Source organism: Salvelinus sp. IW2-2015, linkage group LG23, assembly GCF_002910315.2.
Source record: "Salvelinus sp. IW2-2015 linkage group LG23, ASM291031v2, whole genome shotgun sequence".
NCBI classification, from domain to species: domain Eukaryota; kingdom Metazoa; phylum Chordata; class Actinopteri; order Salmoniformes; family Salmonidae; genus Salvelinus; species Salvelinus sp. IW2-2015.
The window spans coordinates 39,608,380-39,629,220 of NC_036863.1; the positions used below are offsets into that span (position 1 = coordinate 39,608,380).

At 44.7% G+C, this 20,841-nt stretch overlaps 1 protein-coding gene and 1 long non-coding RNA gene across 4 annotated transcripts in view; both read left to right on the top strand.

The window, feature by feature from the left end:
- Positions 1 to 7,074: 7,074 nt before the first annotated feature.
- On the top strand, positions 7,075 to 7,537 carry LOC139022862 (uncharacterized). Of its 3 annotated transcripts, XR_011473919.1 has the most exons (4): positions 7,075 to 7,150; positions 7,191 to 7,231; positions 7,361 to 7,424; positions 7,469 to 7,537. It is a non-coding gene; the product is annotated as an uncharacterized lncRNA (long non-coding RNA). The 3 variants fall into 3 exon arrangements; XR_011473917.1 differs by lacking the exon at positions 7,191 to 7,231 and having other exon boundaries at positions 7,076 to 7,150; XR_011473918.1 differs by lacking the exon at positions 7,191 to 7,231 and having other exon boundaries at positions 7,076 to 7,150; positions 7,361 to 7,381; positions 7,469 to 7,502.
- Positions 7,538 to 17,507: 9,970 nt separating this feature from the next.
- Positions 17,508 to 20,841, top strand: part of LOC111950048 (palmitoyltransferase ZDHHC20-A-like) — a 42,206-nt gene continuing 38,872 nt past the window's right edge. The window contains exons 1-3 of the mRNA XM_023967381.2: positions 17,508 to 17,940; positions 18,836 to 18,862; positions 19,380 to 19,487. Coding sequence (XP_023823149.2) covers positions 17,823 to 17,940; positions 18,836 to 18,862; positions 19,380 to 19,487 — 253 coding nt within the window. The 5' untranslated portion in view covers positions 17,508 to 17,822. The remainder of the gene's footprint in view (positions 17,941 to 18,835; positions 18,863 to 19,379; positions 19,488 to 20,841) is intronic.

The window sequence follows — 20,841 nt, forward strand, 5'->3', positions numbered from 1 at the left end:
TTGCTTTTACACTAGCTAACTATGCCGTTCAACAGCGGTCTTCTTAACTCATGTGAATGGGTGACCTAATTTGCACACTCCTACATGGCCAAGAATAACCATCTGGTGCACACTAATTAGACAATTTCTCTCTGCTTAACCACATACAGATAATACATGAGGAATTAGGGAATGATTGGCTGCTTTTTGTTACTGATTTTTGTGGGGGATGGAGATTGGGCGGGGGTAGTCTGCAGAATGTACCCAGACAGAGACCACACCCATCAGATAAGACTGACTCAGTTTTTCTTCACTGCACAAACTAGATGTATCCTTTTTTTAACATTTATATTTTGTATTTAAAATGTGCAGGTACAGTTGTTATACTATTATGCAATATTAAGCAAACTGACACATTTGAAGTGATAAACTAGGTGGTTCGAGCCCTGAATGCTGATTGGCTGAAAGCCGTGGGATATCAGACCGTTTACCACGCGTATGACAAACATGTATTTTTACTGCTCTTATTACGTTGGTAACCAGTTTATAATAGCAATAAGGCACCTCGGATGTTTGTGGTATATTGCCAATATATCACGGCTAAAGGCTGTATACAGGCAGGACACGTTGCGTCGTGCCACACACCCTCAGGCTTTATTGCTTAAATATACATCCAAGCATTGTAAGATGCATAATATTACAGAAATCATCCTATTCATGTGTTCATAAATGGGATGAGTGTGCACGTTGGGGCCCTTATTCATTAATCGGACCCCCCCACTCTCCAAGCCCTTTCATTGGTTGACCTAGTAGGGTTGGCATGGAGACACTGTAAATTAAGCATGCTAAATTAGGTTCTAAAGGAGCTCATCCTTTTGAGGCAGAGGCAGACAAACACACACACAGAGACGTTACTCTGAATTACCCAAGTGCATTGTGGGGATGGTAATTTGTGTAACATATCTGGGGCAGGAGGCGGTTTGGTTTGTAGAAGCCCATGGCTGCATTGGCTTTAGCTGGTTGAGAATGAAATGATGACCAACACTAGAGAAAGCAGCAAGAGTCAGCTTTATGTTCCTGACGGTACAGCCTSATAGAATCTGCATGTCTTATACCATACTAAAACACATTGTTTATCGTCATAGTATTCAACATGTCAGCAACGTGACTGATAATCCATGTTGAATAATAAGCATTACAGGGTATCGTTAAGAGCATTCTTTAAATGTGCATTATGCGGTGCATAGACATGTATTGTATAAGCATAACACGGCATAGATTCATCTGTTTCCTGTGTAATTCTCACAGATAATCTCATGTCCAATTTCAGGCTTTATGTCACATAATGCGGCTTATCACTGACATTATAAACCATCCCTCACCTTTGGGAATATCATCAAATCAAATTGTATTTGTCACATGCGTCGAATACCTTACCTTACCGTGAAATGCTTACTTACAAAAGCCCTCAACCAACAATGCAGTTTTAAGAAAAATAAGAGTTAAGAAAATATTTACTATACAAACTAAAGTAAAAATAAATAAAAGAGCAACAATAAAATAATAACGAGGCTATATACAGGGGGTACCGGTAGCGAGTCAATGTGTAGGGGTACAGGTTAGTCGAGGTTATTGAGGTAATATGTACATGTAGGTAGGGGTAAGTGACTATGCAGAGATAAACAGCGAGTAGCAGCAGCGTAAACAAGGGGGGGGAGGGGCAATGCAAATAGTCCGGGGAGCCATTTGATTAGCTATTCAGCAGTCTTATGTCTTGGGGGTAGAAGTTGTTAAGAAGCATTTTGCACCTAGAYGTGGCGCTCCGGTACCGCTTCCCGTGCGGTAGCAGAGAGAACAGTCTATGACTAGGGTGGCTGGAGTGTTTGCCAATTTTTAGGGCCTTCCTCTGACACCGCCTGGTATAGAGGACCTGGGTGGCAGGAAGCTTGGCCCAAGTGATGTACTGGGCCGAACGCACTACCCTCTGTAGTGCCTTGTGGTTGGAGGCCAAGCAGTTGCCATACCAGACGGTGATGCAACCAGTCAGGATGCTCTCGATGGTGCAGCTGTAGAACTTTTTAAGGATCTGAGGACCTATGCCAAATCTTTTCAGTCTCCTGAGGGGGAATAGGTGTGTTCGTGCCCTCTATATGACTGTCTTGGTGTGTTTGGACCATGATAGTTTGTTGGTGATATGGACACCAAGGAACTTGAAGCTCTCAACCTGCTCCGCTACAGCCCCGTCGATGAGAATGGGGACGTACTCGGCCCTCCTTTTCCTGTAGTCCACGATCATCTCCTTTGTCTTGATCACATTGAGGGAGAGGTTATTCTCTGACTATTCTCTGACCTCCTCCCTATAGGCTGTCTCATCGTTGTTGGTGATCAGGCCTACCACCGTTGTGTCGTCGGCAAACTTAATGATGGTGTTGGAGTCGTGCTTGGCCACGTAATGTCATCCATCTGTCCCAGTGTCATGTATACATACCTGCTGGAGAAACAGACTGGAGAAACACTACTACAGAGACGCAAAATTTACTGCTCAGTGCTCATTATAATCCTAGATTTTTCATGGCCCATATGATCCACATTTTCACACTTCTCTCCCTGCAGTGAAATCCATTATTATCCCTCAGTAATGCTTCTATTGTCTCTGTGCCTGGCCTCTAACCACCCTGCTCCACATAGCTCTACCACTATTGACTACTCCTTCCTACCCTACACCATCCCTAGTCTATCGCTACCAGTCTGCCACCGTAGAGGTTCCATGTTCCTATCTATTATCCTGAACGACTTACAGTTAATCCCCCCCCCCAGCCTCCACCATGTCCTCCTGCGTGCCTCATAAATATATAGAGCCTGGGGATATTGTTCTTTTAGCAGGGAGAGATGTTTTCACAGTCCTGATGTCTAATTCAGCATCTGATGCGGTGAAGTCCTCGTGTTTTTCCTGCGCAACGTCGACTGCTCTCCTCTGCCCAGGGCCTCTGGCTTCACTTAGTGAACAGAGCTGTGTTTGTGCAGCTTGCGTCGTGCTTCATCTATAAATATCGATTACTTGCTAAACGGCCAGCCCCCCATCACCAGCCCACCCCACTTCCCCGTGACTGAGTTGGATCAAATCAGCCCCCAAACCCTTCCCTGTGACTCACGTTGGCTCCTTCACCCTCACTAGGGTCTGTACAGCCTGGTTCCTCTTTTAATTTTATGCCCATGAAAGAGAAGTGCCTATATTATTTAGTATCACAGAGTAATACGCCATCTATTCTGCAGTGAATCTATTCTGCCTTAAATCCAATCCAACTACTGGCTTTCACACGGAGTACTATAAACACACAGTATCTAAACCAAACTATTTTATACAATACATATGGGTATACACTGTATAATGCCTATGGTAGGCTATAAACCATATTCTTGATATGACTGTGAGTTTCTGCATGCTCCTGCAGTGTGTTCTCTCACAGCTCATTGGCCAGGCTCTGCTGACATTCATGCGTTTTGTTATTCAGGTCAGTTGGGTTGGACCATAGTAGAATGTTGCTCTACTGAGGACCATCCCAGTCCCAGCCCATGGTCACCATCACAATGCCAACAGTATATTTTGAGGCACCGGCCCGGGGGTTAGTTAAATGATCGGAAGACAGGAAAACGCCTCTTTCCCATGCTGTCCTCTCTTCTTCCCTCCCCTCCTCTGTTCTAATGGTGTCAGGCCTTACGTAATGCCACTGCAGTAGAGACTGTTTTCGTGTGGAACAGTTTGTCACCACGCCATTGAGCCCTACCCTGACTGCTCATATTGTCTGTCCCACACACACGTGCATGAACGTGCTATCTATCCTCACGACCCACATTGACTTACCCTTCCCTGCTTCCTATACATCCAAAGAGATAGCAATCAAGTAGGTGAACCCGCACATGAAATGAAGTTACACCATTTTATCTCTGCTTAAGACAGGGCTAGCAAACCCCTCGGCATGTAATGTGAGAGAGAGATAGGTCGAGGAGTGTGTATGCAAACCCTTACGCCATCTATAGAGATAAAGCTGACACATGTCTGTCCATCAGCTGACACTGTGGTGTTGTAATGAGAAACACTGCATCACACTGTACGTGTGTGAGCAAATCCTTATGCCGTCTATTCAGATAAAGCTGATGCGGACATTGCTGTCGTTGTACGAACACTGAATCGTAGTCTCACATTACTGAAAAGAGCAGGTGCGAAGTGGCTGTGTAGCATCACACTCAAAGAGACCTATAGGGTTGTTTTCAGGTGACATACAGTGTACTCACGTTATTTTATTGATTAAATAAGAAACAGAACAGCATAGGTCATGTATACACACAGATATTGTCCTCATCTGAGCATGACTATGTATACGTGGGATTAGCGAAGGGATGCACCCCTCCGAGGCTGATGCTCTCGGGATCCACTCAAACTTGACAGGGTCTGTTTTACAGGCTTACCCACTGTTCCAACCTTCCACAGGGGCCATCCTATCCATAATGAACTCCATCCAGAGCACAAGTCTTTCCCAAAGTTCACAGTGTGATTGACAGTGTTACTTATGAGCAGGCAGGCAGGCGCTGTATGATTCCACACAGTGTCAAAAAATAAATGGAGGAAAGTAGAGGAAAGGAGTCCTCTGGCTCACGTTGGCATGCAATTCTGCTACATACATCCAGAGATGTTATAGGATGTTGGTTTGGGTTGTTGCATTTCTTCAGAGGTGTGGACCCTCTCTTGGCATGATGAAGGAAAAAAAGGACTACAGTATCACTTATCAAAAGGAATTGCAGGAAAATAAGACAGGGTTTTTAGACAGTTCTACAAAAAAGAGGGAGTAACAAAAGATAAAAAGTATTGTAGAAAAGTAGATTTTTTCACTCTGATAGTCTGTAGGAAAAAAGCACCTTAGAAAGATACTCTCTTCCATATGCTGTTGTTTCCGACCTTGGTATGCTACCATACGTGCATCCTTTAACAATACATCCCAAAACACCCTTTGTTACGACCGTCCTCCTCAATCACCATTCTACTCCAGGTTTAGACCTGAACCTTGGTTGAATGCATCTGTCATGTTGGCACAATACAAGGGAGTCCCAGTCCTTCCTTTGGTTCCCAGGGGAGATGTGGTGTTGTGCTTGTGTGTTGTTGTGCTTGAGCCTCAGACGCRATGTTAGTGTTGCTCTGGAGCTGATGRTGGTGTGCWAAAGCAGAGAGACGAAAACAATGTRGGATAGAGTGCCATTYGAGAGAATCATGAAGATATTTGACTGTCCTTGTAAATATACAGTACAAAAAAGGATGCAAACGGTGCCCATGTGATCATATTAAAAGAGTGATTTTGGATGAAAGCAGCCATTACGGTGTTTGTGTTTGAAGCAGTCTCGTATCTTTATTTTCTATTTTGAGCGCTTGCAGCTGTGGTGGCTGTGGGTTTATTGCCGGTCCTGCGGACAGGAACCTTGGACAAAGGTATCTTGGAGCGTGGGGGCTCCTTAGCTCCTTGGGGRACAGGGGTGTTGGACTGGACTCCCAGCTTGACAGGGATCTTGGAGTCACGCGGTATACTGCTGTAGACTGTAGGTTGGCGGAGCTGACGACTCTCCTCTGGGCTATGTTTTACATGACTGGCCTCAACTTCAGCTTCAGCAGAGGAGTTACTAATTGTGTCTTTGCTGACTCCGTGCCGTATGCTGGGGCATGGACCCTCCTCTTCCTGCCCTGGAGTAGGTGGGTCCCAGCTCCCCTCGTCGTCAGTGGACTGGGACTCACGGAGTGGTAGCTTGACTGCCCTGCCTCCACCGCAGACAGGGATCTTACTGAGCCCTGCTGCCTTCACTGGGGGCGTCTTCTTCTCTGTGGGGGGCCCCTGGGGGACCATGTGTGTCTCAGTCTGTGAAGCATGGCCTTTCTTTTCTCTCTTGGGTGAATTGTTCCAGGCACCCCGCACATCCAAGCCGTTTGGACTCGTCGTGTCCTCTCCTGTATCTAGAGAGGCATTGCGCTCACCACCCTTCACCTGACCAGAGGCAAGGGGCGTACACTGCACAGGGGCAAGGAAGAGAACAGGAGAGGGCATAGAAGGGAATGAGGCAGGGGTAGAGGGAGTCTTAGACATAGGAACTGCAGTTGGGGTAGGGACAGAGGTAGGAAACGGGGAAAGAGGGGGGGGGGGGGAAAAGAGTCTTAGACATAGGACTGCAGTTGGGGTAGGGACGAGGGTAGGAAAACGGGGGAGCTTAGACATAGGGACTGGAGTTGGGGTAGGGACAGGGTAGGAAACGGGGGAGCCTTAGACATAGGGACTGGAGTTGGGGTAGGGACAAGGGGTAGGCTAACGGGAGAGCCTTAGACATAGGGGACTGGAGTTGGGGTAGGGACAAGGGGTAGGTAAACGGGGGAGCTTAGACATGGGACTGGAGTTGGGGTAGGGACAGTGGGTAGGAAACGGGGGAGTCTTAGACATAGGGACTGGAGTTGTGGTAGGGCAGGGGTAGGATATCGGGGGAGCCTTAGACATAGGGACTGGAGTTGTGGTAGGGAACAGGGGTAGGAAACGGGGGCCTTAGACATAGGGACTGGAGTTTGGGTAGGGACAGGGTAGGAAACGGGGGAGCCTAGACATAGGACTGAGTTGGGTAGGGACAGGGGTAGGAAACGGGGAGAGCTTAGACATAGGACTGGAGTTGGGGTAAGGGCAGGGGTAGGGACAGGGGGAGCCTTAGACATAGGGCCTGATTTTGGAGTAGGGGCAGAGGGAGCCTTGAGTCAGCTAGAATGGGAGTCAGGGTTTGGCAGGAGCAGGGCTAGTGACTGAGGCTGGCACTGGAACCGGGAATTAGGGCATTTTAAATGCTGAGCTCGGGACAGCCGTAGGATAAAAGGATGTTAGGGAAGGGAGGTGCGGTTAGTGAAATCCAGACATGGGACTGAGATCATTTTGGGGGGTGGGGCAGAGGTGAAAGTGGCAGGTGTTGGTTACAGAAGCTGGTTTGGCCACTGGGGCTGGGACAGGAGGTGGGGTAACTACTGTGGAAGGTTTGGATACAGGGGCAGGAGGTGGGGTAACTAATGGGGGAAAGGTTTGATCAGGGGCAGGAGGTGGGGTAACTACTGGGGAAGGTTTGGATACAGGGGCAGGAGGTGGGCTAACTACTGGGGAAGGTTTTGGATACAGGCAGGAGGTGGCTAACTACTGGGGAAGGTTTGGATACAGGGGCAGGAGGTGGTTAACTACTGGGGAAGGTTTTTGGATACCAGGGGCGGGAGGTGAGGGTAACTACTGGGGAAGTTTGGAACAGGGCAGGAAGGTGGGGTAAGCAACTGGGGAAGGTTTTGGATGCAGGTGCAGGAGGTTGGGTAACTCTGGGGAAGGTTTGGATACAGGGGCAGGAGGTGGGAGTCACTACTGGGGAAGGTTTGGATACAGGTGCAGGAGGTTGGACAGGGTAATACTGGGGAAGTTTGGATGCAGAGCAGGAGGTGGGGTAACTACTGGGGAAGGTTTGGATGCAGGGGGCAGGAGGTGGGGTAATACTGGGAAGGTTTTGGATACAGGGCAGGGCTGGGGTGGATTTTGTTGTTGGTGGAAGGTAGAGTTTTGTTTAAAGGGGTAAGGCTTGATTTAGTGGTAGCTAGTTTATAGTTGTTTGGGGATAGTTGAGAATATTGGTTCATCACAATAGGGGTAGGTTCAGGTTTGATCGACCAGCTGGTAGGTTCAGGATTAGTTGTAGGGGTAAAGGTGGAGGTAGGTTTAGTGGTGAGGAAGGCGAAAAGGATGTTGGTCTGTAGGGTTAAAGTTGGAGTAGTAGGTTTAGTGGTTGGGGAAGGCGAAAGGTTAGGTTTGGTTGTAGGGGTAAAGGTGGAGATAGGTTTAGTGGTGGGGGAAGGTGAAAGGGTAGGTTTGGTTGTAGGGGTAAAGGTGGGGGTAGGTTTAGTGGTGGGGGAAGAGGAAGGGGTAGGTTTGGATTTAGAAGTAAGCGTTGGGATAGGGGTTGGACTAGATTTAGTAGTAGCAGTAGGAACAGGGGTTGGTGTAGGTGAAGGGGTAGCTTTAGTAATAGCGGTAGGTTTGGAAATAGGGGTAGGTTTAGAAATAGGGGTAGGTTTAGAAATAGGGGTAGGTTTTGCTGAAAGAGTAGTTGATGAGGATTTCTCTCCAGCCACAGCTCCCTTGGTCCCAGGTCCGGTCCCGACAGTAGGGCAGGCTTTGCCCCACTCCGCCTCCACTTCAGCAGAAATGTCTCCACATCCTGTCAACGAGTCAAAGCTTATCAGAGAGGAGATGTCTGCAAGCAGCGACCTCAGACGATCCACAGCAGGATCCAAGGGTGGTGGTTCAGTGGTGGGCAGAGGCGGCAGTACATCCTCATTAGATTCAGTGACACTGTCTGTAGTCACTGAGGGAGCCGTCGTCTCTGATGGGCTTGAGGCTGAGCTCTCCTTCACTGTGGGGCTCTTCGATGAAACAGGGGACTCTTGTCCAGGCTCAGGCTCTGGGACATCCTGGCTGCGAGGCGCAGGTCTGGGAGTCAAAGTCATGTCCTCCTTGATGATCTCCACGCTGTTTGTACGGGACGACATGAGGAGGGGGCTCGGGGGGGTCTCGGCCTCGTCCCTGGCCTCCTTCTCTCGCTGGTTCCACGCCATAYTGTTGAAGAGACCCTTCAGGCCCCGACGCTGGCGTACCTTTGGCTGGGACTCTGTACGGAACCTCCGGTCTGGTCCTCCTCGACGGCTGCGCCGCAACTTCATYAGGAAGCTGAGGGATTTGGCAGAGGTCATAGAGGAGATGGAGGGACGGCCAGCAGAAGGGATGGAGGGATCTCCAGCATCACCCAGGGGCTCCTCCAGGGCTTCCTCCTCCTCTCTGTGACTCACCTCTGGTTCCTCCTCCTTCTCAGTCTCCTTCTCCAGCTCCTGCTCTGCTGCTGCGGACTCCGTTAATCCTTCCACTGTCTTGCTCCTGGCGATAGGTGACTTGTTGTTCCCCTCGCCTTTGCCGCGCATGGAGAAGATGCTGCCTGGCTTGCGCTTCCCAAACAGCTTGAAGGCCTTTCTGATTTTTCCAGCAGGCTGTGGGTCGCACGGCGAGAGTTCGCTACTCTCTGACTGTATATCCATTTTGAGTCTCTATACTCTTCTCTGTTGTACTCCGATTTTGTGCTCTATTTTTCTCACCCAGCTATTGCTAACAGAACATGTACCTTTATTCTCTCTTACAATACACCTTCTCCTTTCTGCAGACTGGCTATGCTTCAATTGCTTGCAGTATGTTTCTCTCTCCTCTCGCTCTATCCCTCCCTCTGTCTTTCTCTCCCCACCAGGTCTTTCTCCTCTATTTCTCCCTCACATGCCCCTCCCCTCACCCTCTTTTTCTCTGGCTGCTCCTGCAGGTCTCCATGGCAACTGAGGGGCTAAGCAGCTTTCGTCAGCGATGGAGCGGAGCCAGAAGCTGTCATCATCCCACCCCAGACACAGTTCTCGCCTTTTTTACTCTCTGTTTCTCTTTTGCTGATACCCCCTCCTCTCGCCACATCGCAGTCTATTTCTGTTTAGAACTCTCTGTCTAGGCTTCATGTCTCTTGTGTTGTTACATATGCATATTTGCCTGTTTTATGTTGATGTGTTTATATGGGTATGGGTTTTGGTATGTGAATGTGTATGTCTCTGTGTATGCATTCCTGTCTTGTTAAGCATGTCCATTTGTTTGAAGAGTGTTTGCCTGTAAATGCCCTGAGTGTGATGTGACCATGAGATACAGTAACTACATTACCATGTCCCTCCAACACAAACCCAGCCACTGCCATGACCTCCCCAACAGCTTATCAAAATCAACATCAGAGAGGATAACAAACAAGCCTTTGTATTAATGACAGAAATTCAATTGAATGAAACATGGAGCCATCCCTGTCTCACATATAGGATTTGTGTAAATGTGGAGAATTAGGATTTTAGGGGAATTTGAGAAATATGAAAGCTCTAACGTACTTATGTTAAATGTTATTGCTAAATAACACAGAGCTCTGTCTGGGCTGAGCGTTTATCCCGGAGGGGATCGCTCCTTCTATATCGCCTGGAAGCAGAGACCCAATTTTCTATCAATCTCACTCACACATACACAAACAAATGCACACACATTTACCAATGGAATTCATTATGCCCTCCACTCAGAGCTTGTTGCCATCTTGTCCAACCCATTTCGACAGTGTGAATCCACTGTCTTCCATCTTTATTATCTTACCTCACTTTTGGATCATTCCTCAATTTCTATTTTTAGATCTGCCCCTCCACTCCTTTCCATCTTTCCAATCTTCTACTTAAAGTCCTACTCAACTGGTGGACCGCCATCCGGATCGGGACCCAGAACGGGTTCAATATGTACCCCGGGTCCCGACACACAGGTTTTTAACTTACTGCTGCTGAGAGCTGTAATAGTACAATGTACAAGGTCCAATTTCTAAATTTGGTAGTGCATGGTCAGGTTTCCTCTTCTTAAGTCATTCACTGATAGACCGTAGAGAGATATTTTTAATTTGTCCAAAAAATCTAGTTGATCAACTACTGGCCATGTTAGCTAGATGGGTCAATTAGGCTAACCAGCTATCTAAATATTGTAGTTATCATGACCAGATTACATGTTCAGGGGCCTCGACCCCCGGGGAACCAATTTATTTTGTTGAGTCACTCAGGTATCATAATACACAAAAGACATGGCAAAATGTGTAGAATTCCAGGAAATTATCTTTAAAATGTACAAATATTCTTTACAAATATTCTCAAGAGGGGTGGGAACAGTTTGAGCAGCTTGGGGTTGTATGGGTCGTGATGTTGGGGTTCATTACTACGCCGATAAATTGCAATATCCATCCGGACCTTTGTCATCTAGGAAATATGTGTGACATGGACCTTCTCAAATAGTAGTTGAGTGCCCCTGTTTTAATCTATCACTTTATCCTTACCATCCACCACTCTACCCTGTCTCCATCTTTCTTTCACATAGAGTACCAGTTAAAAGTTCGATWTTTTTTTTTTACTAGWAGTGAAGACATCAAAACTATGAAATAACACATATGGAATCGTGTAGTAACCAAAAAAAGTGTTAAACAAATCAAAATATATTTTATATTTGAGGATCTTTAAAGTAGCCACCCTTTGCCTTGATGACAGCTTGGCACACGCTTGGCATTCTCTCAACCAGCTTCTTGAGGTAGTCACCTGGAATTMATTTCAATTAACAGGTGTGCCTTGTTAACAGTTCATTTCTTTCCTTCTTAATGCATTTCAGCCAATCAGTTGTGTTGTGACAAGGTAGGGGTGGTGTACCGGAAATAGCCCTATTTGGTAAAAAAGGACAGCTCAAATATGCAGAGAAATGACAGTCCATCACTACTTTGAGACATGAAGATCAGTCAATAAGGAAAATTTCAAGAACATTGAAAGTTTCTTCAAGTTYGCAAAAACCATCAAGCACTATGATGAAACTGGCTCTCATGAGGACCGCCACAGGAAAGGAAGACCCAGAGTTACCTCTGCTGCAGAGGATAAGTTAGAGTTAACTGCACCTCAGATTGCAGCCCAAATAAATACTTCACAGAGTTTAAGTAACAGACATATCTCAACATCAACTGTTCAGAGGAGACAGAGTGAATCAGGCCTTCATGGTCAAATTTCTGCAAAGAAACCACTATTAAAGTACACCAATAATAAGAAGAGACTGTGCCAAGAAACACAAGCAATGGACCAGTGGAAATCTGTCCTTTGGTCTGATGAGTCCAAATGGGAGATTTTTGGTTCCAACCGCCATGTCTTTGTGAGACGCAGAACAGGTGAACGGATGATCTCCGCATGTGTGGTTCCCACTGTGAAGCATGGAGGATGGTGCACCCAACCTCAACCCAATTGAGATGGTCTGGGATGAGTTGGACCGCAGAGTGAAGGAAAAGCAGCCAACAAGTGCTCAGCATATGTGGGAACTCCTTCTAGACTGTTGGAAAAGCATTCCAGGTRAAGCTGGTTGAGAGAATGCCAAGAGTGTGCAAAGCTGTCGTCAAGGCAAAGGGTGGCTACTTTGAAGAATCTCAAATATATTAGAAAGGGGGACCGTCTTAAACAGTTAAACCAAAGGGAAAGTTTTTGGATTTACAAACTACAGGCCACTAAATACCCTGGTTTAAATGAAGATATGGATTTCTCACCCTTCCTGTAGGGTTGTGATTGATCCATTTGCTGTCATTTAGTGGACATTTTGCTCAATTGCCCTCASCTATGTTAGACTGTTGTTCATGTTTTGCTGTGTTCTAGTGTACTATGGAATATATTGCTTTCTTATTCTTGACACTTCTCCCAGTCATATTTAAGGTTAGAACTACCTTTCTAAGTGTTCTGATACTTCTAGCTTGGAGTTGTATGTTTATGATAACATAGCTATAGTATTTCACCTTTTAATGTGTATATTATTGCTTACTAGGTGTGTCCAATCAATTTTGTAACCACTCCCTCTTCCAATTAGGGCTAATTGGAAAAGCTGTTCAAAAGAGGACATTGTATTCTCTTTTTTTTTTGTACTCCCTGACGAAGGCCATGCATCCGAAACGTGTCGGTTTTTAAAAAACGTTGTTTCTATTGAACATGCCATACTAATAAAGGCATTTTAATTAATTATATGAAGAGTGCCTTGGTCCTCTTTTCTTTTTGATGACCAATTTACACCTTTTACCAAAGAGCACCTTCTATCTACCAAAATGTACTATTGTGTACCTTAGTAGCGCTTCTCTTTCTACTAGCAAAGGGTGGCTACTTTGAAGAATCTCAAATATAACATATATTTTTGATTTGTTTAACACTTTTTTGGTTACTACATGATTCCATATCATCTTCGTAGGCTATACTCGGGCTTGTCTCAGGGTAGTAAGTTGGCGGTTGAAGATATCCCTCTAGTGGTGTGGGGGCTGTGCTTTAGAAAAGTGGGTGGGGTTATATCCTGCCTGGTTGGCCCTGTCCGGGGGTATAGTCGGACGCGGCCACAGTGTCTGTGGCAGTTCGACACATACAACAACACAGAGTTACACATGGAATTAACAAACATACAATTGTCATGACACTGGCCTGGGGGTAGGTTTATGACAGTCATAAATACCTCACCCCCCTTTTTCCTTCTCTCTACCCTACTGATGTGACTATTGAAAATCCCTTGGTTAACGTAGATATTCTGGGAGCATCAGAAGGTGGGGGGAAATGAACCATATTTTGGTAATCCAACCAATTGAACATATGCGTTGGTACTTAATGAATATGATGTCAGTTCGGTTGTCATCTGAGACATTCTCATCAATGATAGGATGACAAACTGTACAGTGGAAAGTCTACACATTATAGTTATCAGATTCACATGGAATTGTTGTGCAATTTAAATGTTTGAATATGAAATTATTTGTGAGGGGATGAAATGTGATTTTAGCTTCTAAAATGTGAGAATWGGGTTTTCATGAGTGAATTAGGCCTGACTCAGTGGCCCGCCCACGTGAAGAGACATTGGTTATAAACTATGAAACACGCCCTCCTCTCCCTTCCTATATAAAGCCTTGATGACAATGTAACTTCCTGTTCCGGGGACATTAAGGCGACGGCCTTGACGTTAGAAGGACAGGTGACACCTACAGAGCAAAGCCAATCTCAGCTACCTAACGAAATTAGCATTGAATTCCCACGTGAAGAGRACGATCGWCACGTCRAATATGATGAATTTCGACAATACTTGACAGAATATAGCATGAGCATATAAGCATGGCAACGGGGTATGAACTTTGAACTCTGATTCACTCCAGCCGCCAAGCGTGGACTGGGAAAGGACAGACAGAGTATCCCGTTTACCACACAACGACGACACTGCAACGTTTCAAGTTCACCACCAGAGACACTCTTCAAAGGACAAAGGACTCTGTTGGGCAACACGGCCTTCCATATACCACCAACCTATTGAAGCGCAGCTCAGAGTAAATATTTATTACATTTTCCTTTTCCAAATGGGCGGTAATTTAGAATGCATAAGATTCTGTATTTACGATAGAGTAGCTGCCTATGGCCCGATAGAGACATCGCTTCTCCCTTTGTTCTTCAGTCTTCCCGCTCTTTCWCTCAAACCCAGCCCCCTTTTCTTTGTGTAACCAGCTGTCATATCTGTTCCGTCCGCTAGGGACGTTTTCCTTAATGACATCATTTGTAATCAAGGTATGATTAATTCTGTGTATATGTAATTCTGTGTGATTAGTTAGGTATTTAGTAAATAAATAATTAAACCCAATTTTGTATTGCTGATTCAATTTGTTACCCAGGGTTCGTGAARATAACCAAGAATTTACAACTTTCAGATGAGACTTAATATTGACTGCTATTGATGTAAAATATTACTAGGTCTTTAAGAGTTTATTCGGAAGATAACTMATCTATAAATATTATTTTGTGGTGCCCCGACTTTCTAGTTAATTACATTTACATGATTAGCTCAATCAGGTGATATTAATTACAGAGAAAGGATTTTATAGAATAGCATGTCATTTCACTTAATCCGGCATKGCCAAAGACACGACACAATCAATAATACAGTCGGAAAATCRATATACAGYRAGTGCAAATGAGGTAGGATAAGAGAGGTAAGGCAATAAATAGGCCATGGTGGCAAAGTAATTACAATATACTGGAATGGTAGGATGTGCAGAGGATGAATGTGCAAGTTGAGATACAGGGGTGCAAAAGAGCAAGATAAATAAATAAATACAGTATGGGGATGAGGTAGATTGGATGGGCTATTTACAGATGAGCTATGTACAGGTGCCGTGATCTGTGAGCTGCTCTGACAGCTGGTRCTTAAAGTTAGTGAGGAAGGTAAGAGTCTCCAGCTTCAGAGATTTTTGCAGTTCGTTCCAGTCATTGGCAGCAGAGAACTGGAAGGAGAGGTGGCCGAAGGAAGAATTGGCTTGGGGGTGACCAGTGAGATATACCTGCTGGAGAGCGTGCTACGGGTCGGTGCTGCTATGGTGACCAGTGAGCTGAGATAAGGCGGGGCTTTACCTAGCAGAGACTTGTAGTTGACCTGGAGCCAGTGGGTTTGGCGACGAGTATGAAGCGAGGGCCAGCCAACGAGAGCATACAGGTTGCAGTGGTGGGTAGTATATGGGGCTTTGGTGACAAATAACATCGCCGAAGTCGAGGATCGGTAGGATGATCAGTTTTACGAGGGTATGTTTGGCAGCATGAGTGAAGGATGCTTTGTTGCGAAATAGGAAGCCGATTCTAGATTTAATTTTGGATTGGAGATGTTTAATGTGAGTCTGGAAAGAGAGTTTACAGTCTAACCAGACACCTAGGTATTTGTAGTTGTCCACATCTTCTAAGTCAGAACCGTCCAGAGTAGTGATGCACTGTTATAATCTCCACCCGACACAGCCAGAAGAGGACTGGCCACTCCTCAGAGCCTGGTTCCTCTCTAGGTTTCTTCCTAGGTTCCTGCCTTTCTAGGGAGTTTTTCCTAGCCACCGTGCTTCTACATCTGCATGGCTTGCTGTTTGGGGTTTTAGACTGGGTTTCTGTATAGCACTTTGTGCCATCGGCTGATGTAAAAAGGGCTTTATAAATACATTTGATTGATTCTCTCTCCTCTTTTCCGCTAACATTGAAATAAAACAAAGTCTGCATTCAGACTTGAAGTACTACTTTTACCAGAACACTTTAGGGTGAACAGCATGACAAAAAAGAGGCACACAGTTACAGAGAACCAGCCACACACTGATATACAGAGAGATACATATAATACATATATTACCCCCAAAGCAGCAGTTACAGTAAATACTCACAAGCTTGTTTCATTTATACGCTGCCACCCAGAGGGCTAAAGCACATAGTCAGTAATCTGAATACAAGGACCACTTGTGTTTGAAATCGTATTTAGAAAATCTAATTATGGGATGACACTAAGCTCTCTCTGTCTCTGCCTCACCCTTCACCCTTTAGAAACATTATCCCGGAGACAAGGGATGTTGGTTGACACTGGCAGGTCACGTTATGGCTCTGGGCAACTTCTAGGAAAGGTGTCAAACACATGTCATGTTGAGGTAATTTATCAGGGCCTAACACAGGGCAAAATCTAAATCATGAGTTCTGTTCTCACAAACTCTTTTTTGTTTGTTTAAGAGCATGTCTGCTTGTCGGGGTGTGTGTGTGTGTGTGTGTATTCACGGGTAGGGGAGTTGATTTGAGTTTTACAATTATTTTAATGGGAAGCTCTGGGAAGGAGTCCATTTTTACATAACCATGTAGTCATTACTGTCTGTGAATGTGTGTGTGTGTGTGTGTGTGTGTATGCGTGTGTGCGTATATGTGTGTGTGTATATTCTGAATCAGATCTGAGGGGTTAGCATAACGTGTCTCTGTATCTGCACTCCTTTTTGTACAGGTAGCCTGTTGATCAATTGTGTTGACTTTGTTTATCTGCTATATTCTCATGGTTGCTGGCTGAATTAAAAGAGCTTTAATTGGGTCATGTAGGCTACTAACTAGTCTGCGGGTGCCTTTGTGTTTTCAATAGCACTACTGCCCTCTGCTGGAGGTAGGAGCATTTGACTTTGACGAACCAGTCAGAGGGAGTGAAGAGAAAAAGCAGAGGTGAGGGGAGTCAACAACAGCAGATGATTTAGAAAAAAGTTGGTTTGAGATTTAGATATGTCATAAGGAGAGAGTCACATTTCACCTCCTAGCACTGTGATACTATCTGAGTAGTTGATGGAGCTGATCTGGGCTTGGGGCAACTCATCCAATAAATTCATATATCAATACCATTTGACATCGGGGCAAACGTGACAAATTCAAATCTTATATAAATAGACCTCAGAATGTTTTTGTTTTTTTTGCATATTCAAAACAAGAAACAGCATCTGCAGGCCTATCTTGTGTCTTATCTGTTATCTCCACCCAAATATCCAGGCTGTATCACAACAGGGCCATGGTTGGGAGTCCCACAGGGCRGCGCACAATAGGCCCAGCGTCATCCAGKTGTAGGCCGTCATTGTAAATAAGAATTTGTTCTTAACTGACTTGCCTAGTTAAATAAAGGTTAAATAAATATGGCTAGTTTGTCAACGAGGGCATAACGTCTGGTTTTCATGTTGACACATGAAGTGAAGCATAATGGAAAATGCTATCCCTTCTCAGGCAGTCTAAATACAATGGTCAGGAGAAGCTAATTGAATAGGACTGTGGTGAACTGGAACAAATGTGTAGTTTACATTGCGAGCAGGGATTGCAATACTGAGCTAAATTACTAGAATCACCCATCCCCACAATAATAATTCAAAATATAGATTTATCTTTAACTCTGCATTGTTAGAAAATGACTTTTAAATAAGCATTTCACTTTTAGTCTGCACCTGTTGTTTACGAAGCATATGACAAATACAATTTAATTTGATTCAGTAATTAAATAAGATTGTCGATTCATGTCGAGTCTCCAGTGGCTTACCAGTTCACGGTTCACAGCTGTACATATCTGTGGTGGTTTCATCTGATGGAGAAGAAAATCATGACGTCAGTGATTTTCAGGTCGGGAGGCCGGAGCTGAAGAAAGAGGCCCGAGTTCCCAATTGAAATTCCGAGTTGGATGACCGTTCAAATCAATTGTTTTCAGTCGGAGCTCGTTTTTTYCCGAGGTCCCAGTTGTTTTAACGCACTGAAGTCGGAAGTCTGAGATTTCCGAGTTCTCAGTTGTTTGAACGCGGCATYAGTCTATTGAAAAATCTGAAGTTTTGACGTCACACCACAATTTTCCCCAGGCGGATTAAAGATGGCGCCGCATCATGTTCTAAGGTGCTGTCAGCGGAGTTTATCTTGGATACCTGTTATTTTCATAAACCTTGTCGTTGGCTGGTCTTATTATGCATACGTCGTTGAACTCTGTATCTGTAAGTATAAAATTCTCGTTTTTTTTGGAGGGTTACCGTGGTTTGTTTCTTCATTGAAACAAAGTTGCCWTACTGCTTGCTTGCCCAGCTGGAGGATGTGTATAGCCGGTAGTTTACAGTAACTTGTTCGGACGAAATGAGGGTAATAATGTGTATGGATCATTGTCACCACCGTACAAGTGTGACAGTGATAAAATACAATGTAACACTTGCTACTTGAGTGAAACCATAGAAATAGAATGAGTGAAACACTCGCTACCTTTCGTGGGTAGCCAATCATGCCCATAGTTAGAAGCCACTGTTGCTAGAAGGAAATGGACAGACAAATTGACGCMATCGAATTGACTGGAAACTAAATCCTCGTCCCATATTGGAATAGAGGGGATGTTGGATTAATTTAGTCCGATCTCATATTTTATTTAATCAAATCTACTGGAAGTTGTTCTTCTCTGACCTTATTTCTTATTTTGACATTGTTTAGCWTCGGTTGCATTTTGGCTATGTAATTCTGCCTTCGAGTCTGTGCCAAGCATCTTCAGAGCTATTTGATGTGAGGCTACTTTGGCCTCAAGTTGACTTATTCCAATACAACTGACCAGCTCTCTCCTCGTGAACCACACTGTTTCCACTCACTGTGTCTAACCTGGTTAGCCTGTTTCTGTGGGCTGTTGGTGATGGTACAATGACATGCTGTAGTCAGGGGCATCCCTTCAGCAGGGAAAACAAAGCGTTCTGTGACTGGTGGGTCTCCTGCTGGTAGTACCAGGCTGCTGCTGGGGGTTGAGAGAAAGGGGAAGTAGATGTGAGCCTAGTACTGTAACTCAGCAAAAACATAAATCAGAGGCCTTCTCTAAACTCCTCTCTCTCTCTCTCTGTACCCCCTTGTCTCTTTCAGTAACAATCCCAAATAATGCAGAAAAAAGTAAGTAACATTCTGAAACATCTGGTGCATTTAAGACTGACTGTCTTGGGCCCACATTATTTCACCACCTTGAACCCACACAAACTTTACTCTGTCTACGTGACACTGATGTACGCTGGTACTTGTGATTTAGACATGGTAAACTAAATACTTGTTTTGCATGGGATGAAAAGTTGTGATTTAGGGTTAAAGGGATACTTTGGGATTTTAGCAATGAGCCCCTTTATCTACTTCGCCAGAGTCAGATGAACTTGTGGATATCATTTTTATGTCTCTGTGTCCAGTATGAAGGAAGTTACCCATTGRCCTCCAGTCATTGCGCAAGTTATCAACTTCCTTCAAATTGCAGTCAGAGAAATAAAAATGGAATCCAGGAGTTCATCTGACTCTGGGKAMGTAGATAAAGGGGCTCATTACCAAAATTCCAGATGTATCCCTTGACCTCATGGATATAATTGCATTATATTTGATCTCGTATGAGGTATGAATGGTCTCTCTTGCTTCTTCTCTCCAACAGTATCATACCTAGTTGTCTTTCACCTGTTCTTCATTATGTTCATCTGGTCCTACTGGAAGACTATCTGCAGCAGGCCCGCCAACCCCTCTAAAGAGGTATACGGAGAGTGTGTGTATCTGTCTTTGTCAGTAGTACTCACTCTACCTCCCGTGATATGCTACATCACAATGCCATGTGGCCAGGGCAGTAGGCACGGCGGTTCCTAAAGCGCTCTGTAATTACACCGTACAGTGTATGTTAACATAGGACAGGGTTTGTGTGTGTGTGGTAGGATTGTGTGATACCCCGGTATAAACGGTATATTTTCAAATGCCAACAAATAAAATAATCATATTTGGGGCATCCCTGCCTCATTCTACGGCACTGCTTATAACTATAAGTTCTGTATAACTATAAAGCCATCTAAGTGTATAATAAATTATATCCAGCTCAGGGCTCCAGCTAGGCATTTGGTTTKCTAGCTAAGTGGCTAGATGTCAAGATCCCGCTTTGTGGTTACAGCAGARACATTCAATCCCCTCCTGGATCAACATCCATGTTGTGTATAAAAAAATACTACATATACAGTACCAGTCAAAAGTTTGGACAGACCTACTCATTCAAGGGTTTTACTTTATTTTTACTATTTTCTACATTGTAGAATCATAGTGAAGACGTCAAAACTATGAAATTACACATGGGATCATGTAGTTACCAAAACAGTGTTAAACAACTCAAAATATATTTTAGATTCTTCAAAGTAGCCACCCTTTGCCTTGACAGCTTTGCACAGACTTAGCATTCTCTCAACCAGCTTCATGAGGAATGCTTTTCCAACAGTCTTGAAGGAGTTCCCACATATGCTGAGCACTTGCTGGCTGCTTTTCCTTCACTCTGCGGTCCAACTCATCCCAGACCATCTCAATTGGGTTGAGGTYGGGTGATTTTTGGAGGCCGTCATCTGATGCAGCACTCCATCACTCTCCTTGATCAAATAGCCCTCACAGCCTGGAGGTGTGTTGGGTCATTGTCCTGTGTAAAAACAAATGATGGTTCCACTAAGCGCAAACCAGATGGGATGGTGTATCACTGCAGAATGCTGTGGTAGCCATGCTGGTTAAGTGTGCCTTGAATTCTAAATAAAACTGTGTCACCAGCAAAGTACCATCACACTTCCTCCTCCATGCTTGATGGTGGGAACCACACATGTGGAGATCATCCGTTCACATATTCTGCGTCTCACAAAGACATGGCGGTTGGAACCAAAAATCTCACATTTGGACTCATCAGACCAAAGGACAGATTTCCACCGGTCTAATGTCCATTGTTATAACAATCTATAATATATTTGGATTTTAGATTCTTCAAACTAGCCACCATTTACTTTGACAGCTTTCGCATACTCTTGGCATTCTCTCAACCAGCTTCATGAGGTAGTCCACCTGGAATGCATTTCAATTAACAGGTGTGCCTAGTTAAGGGA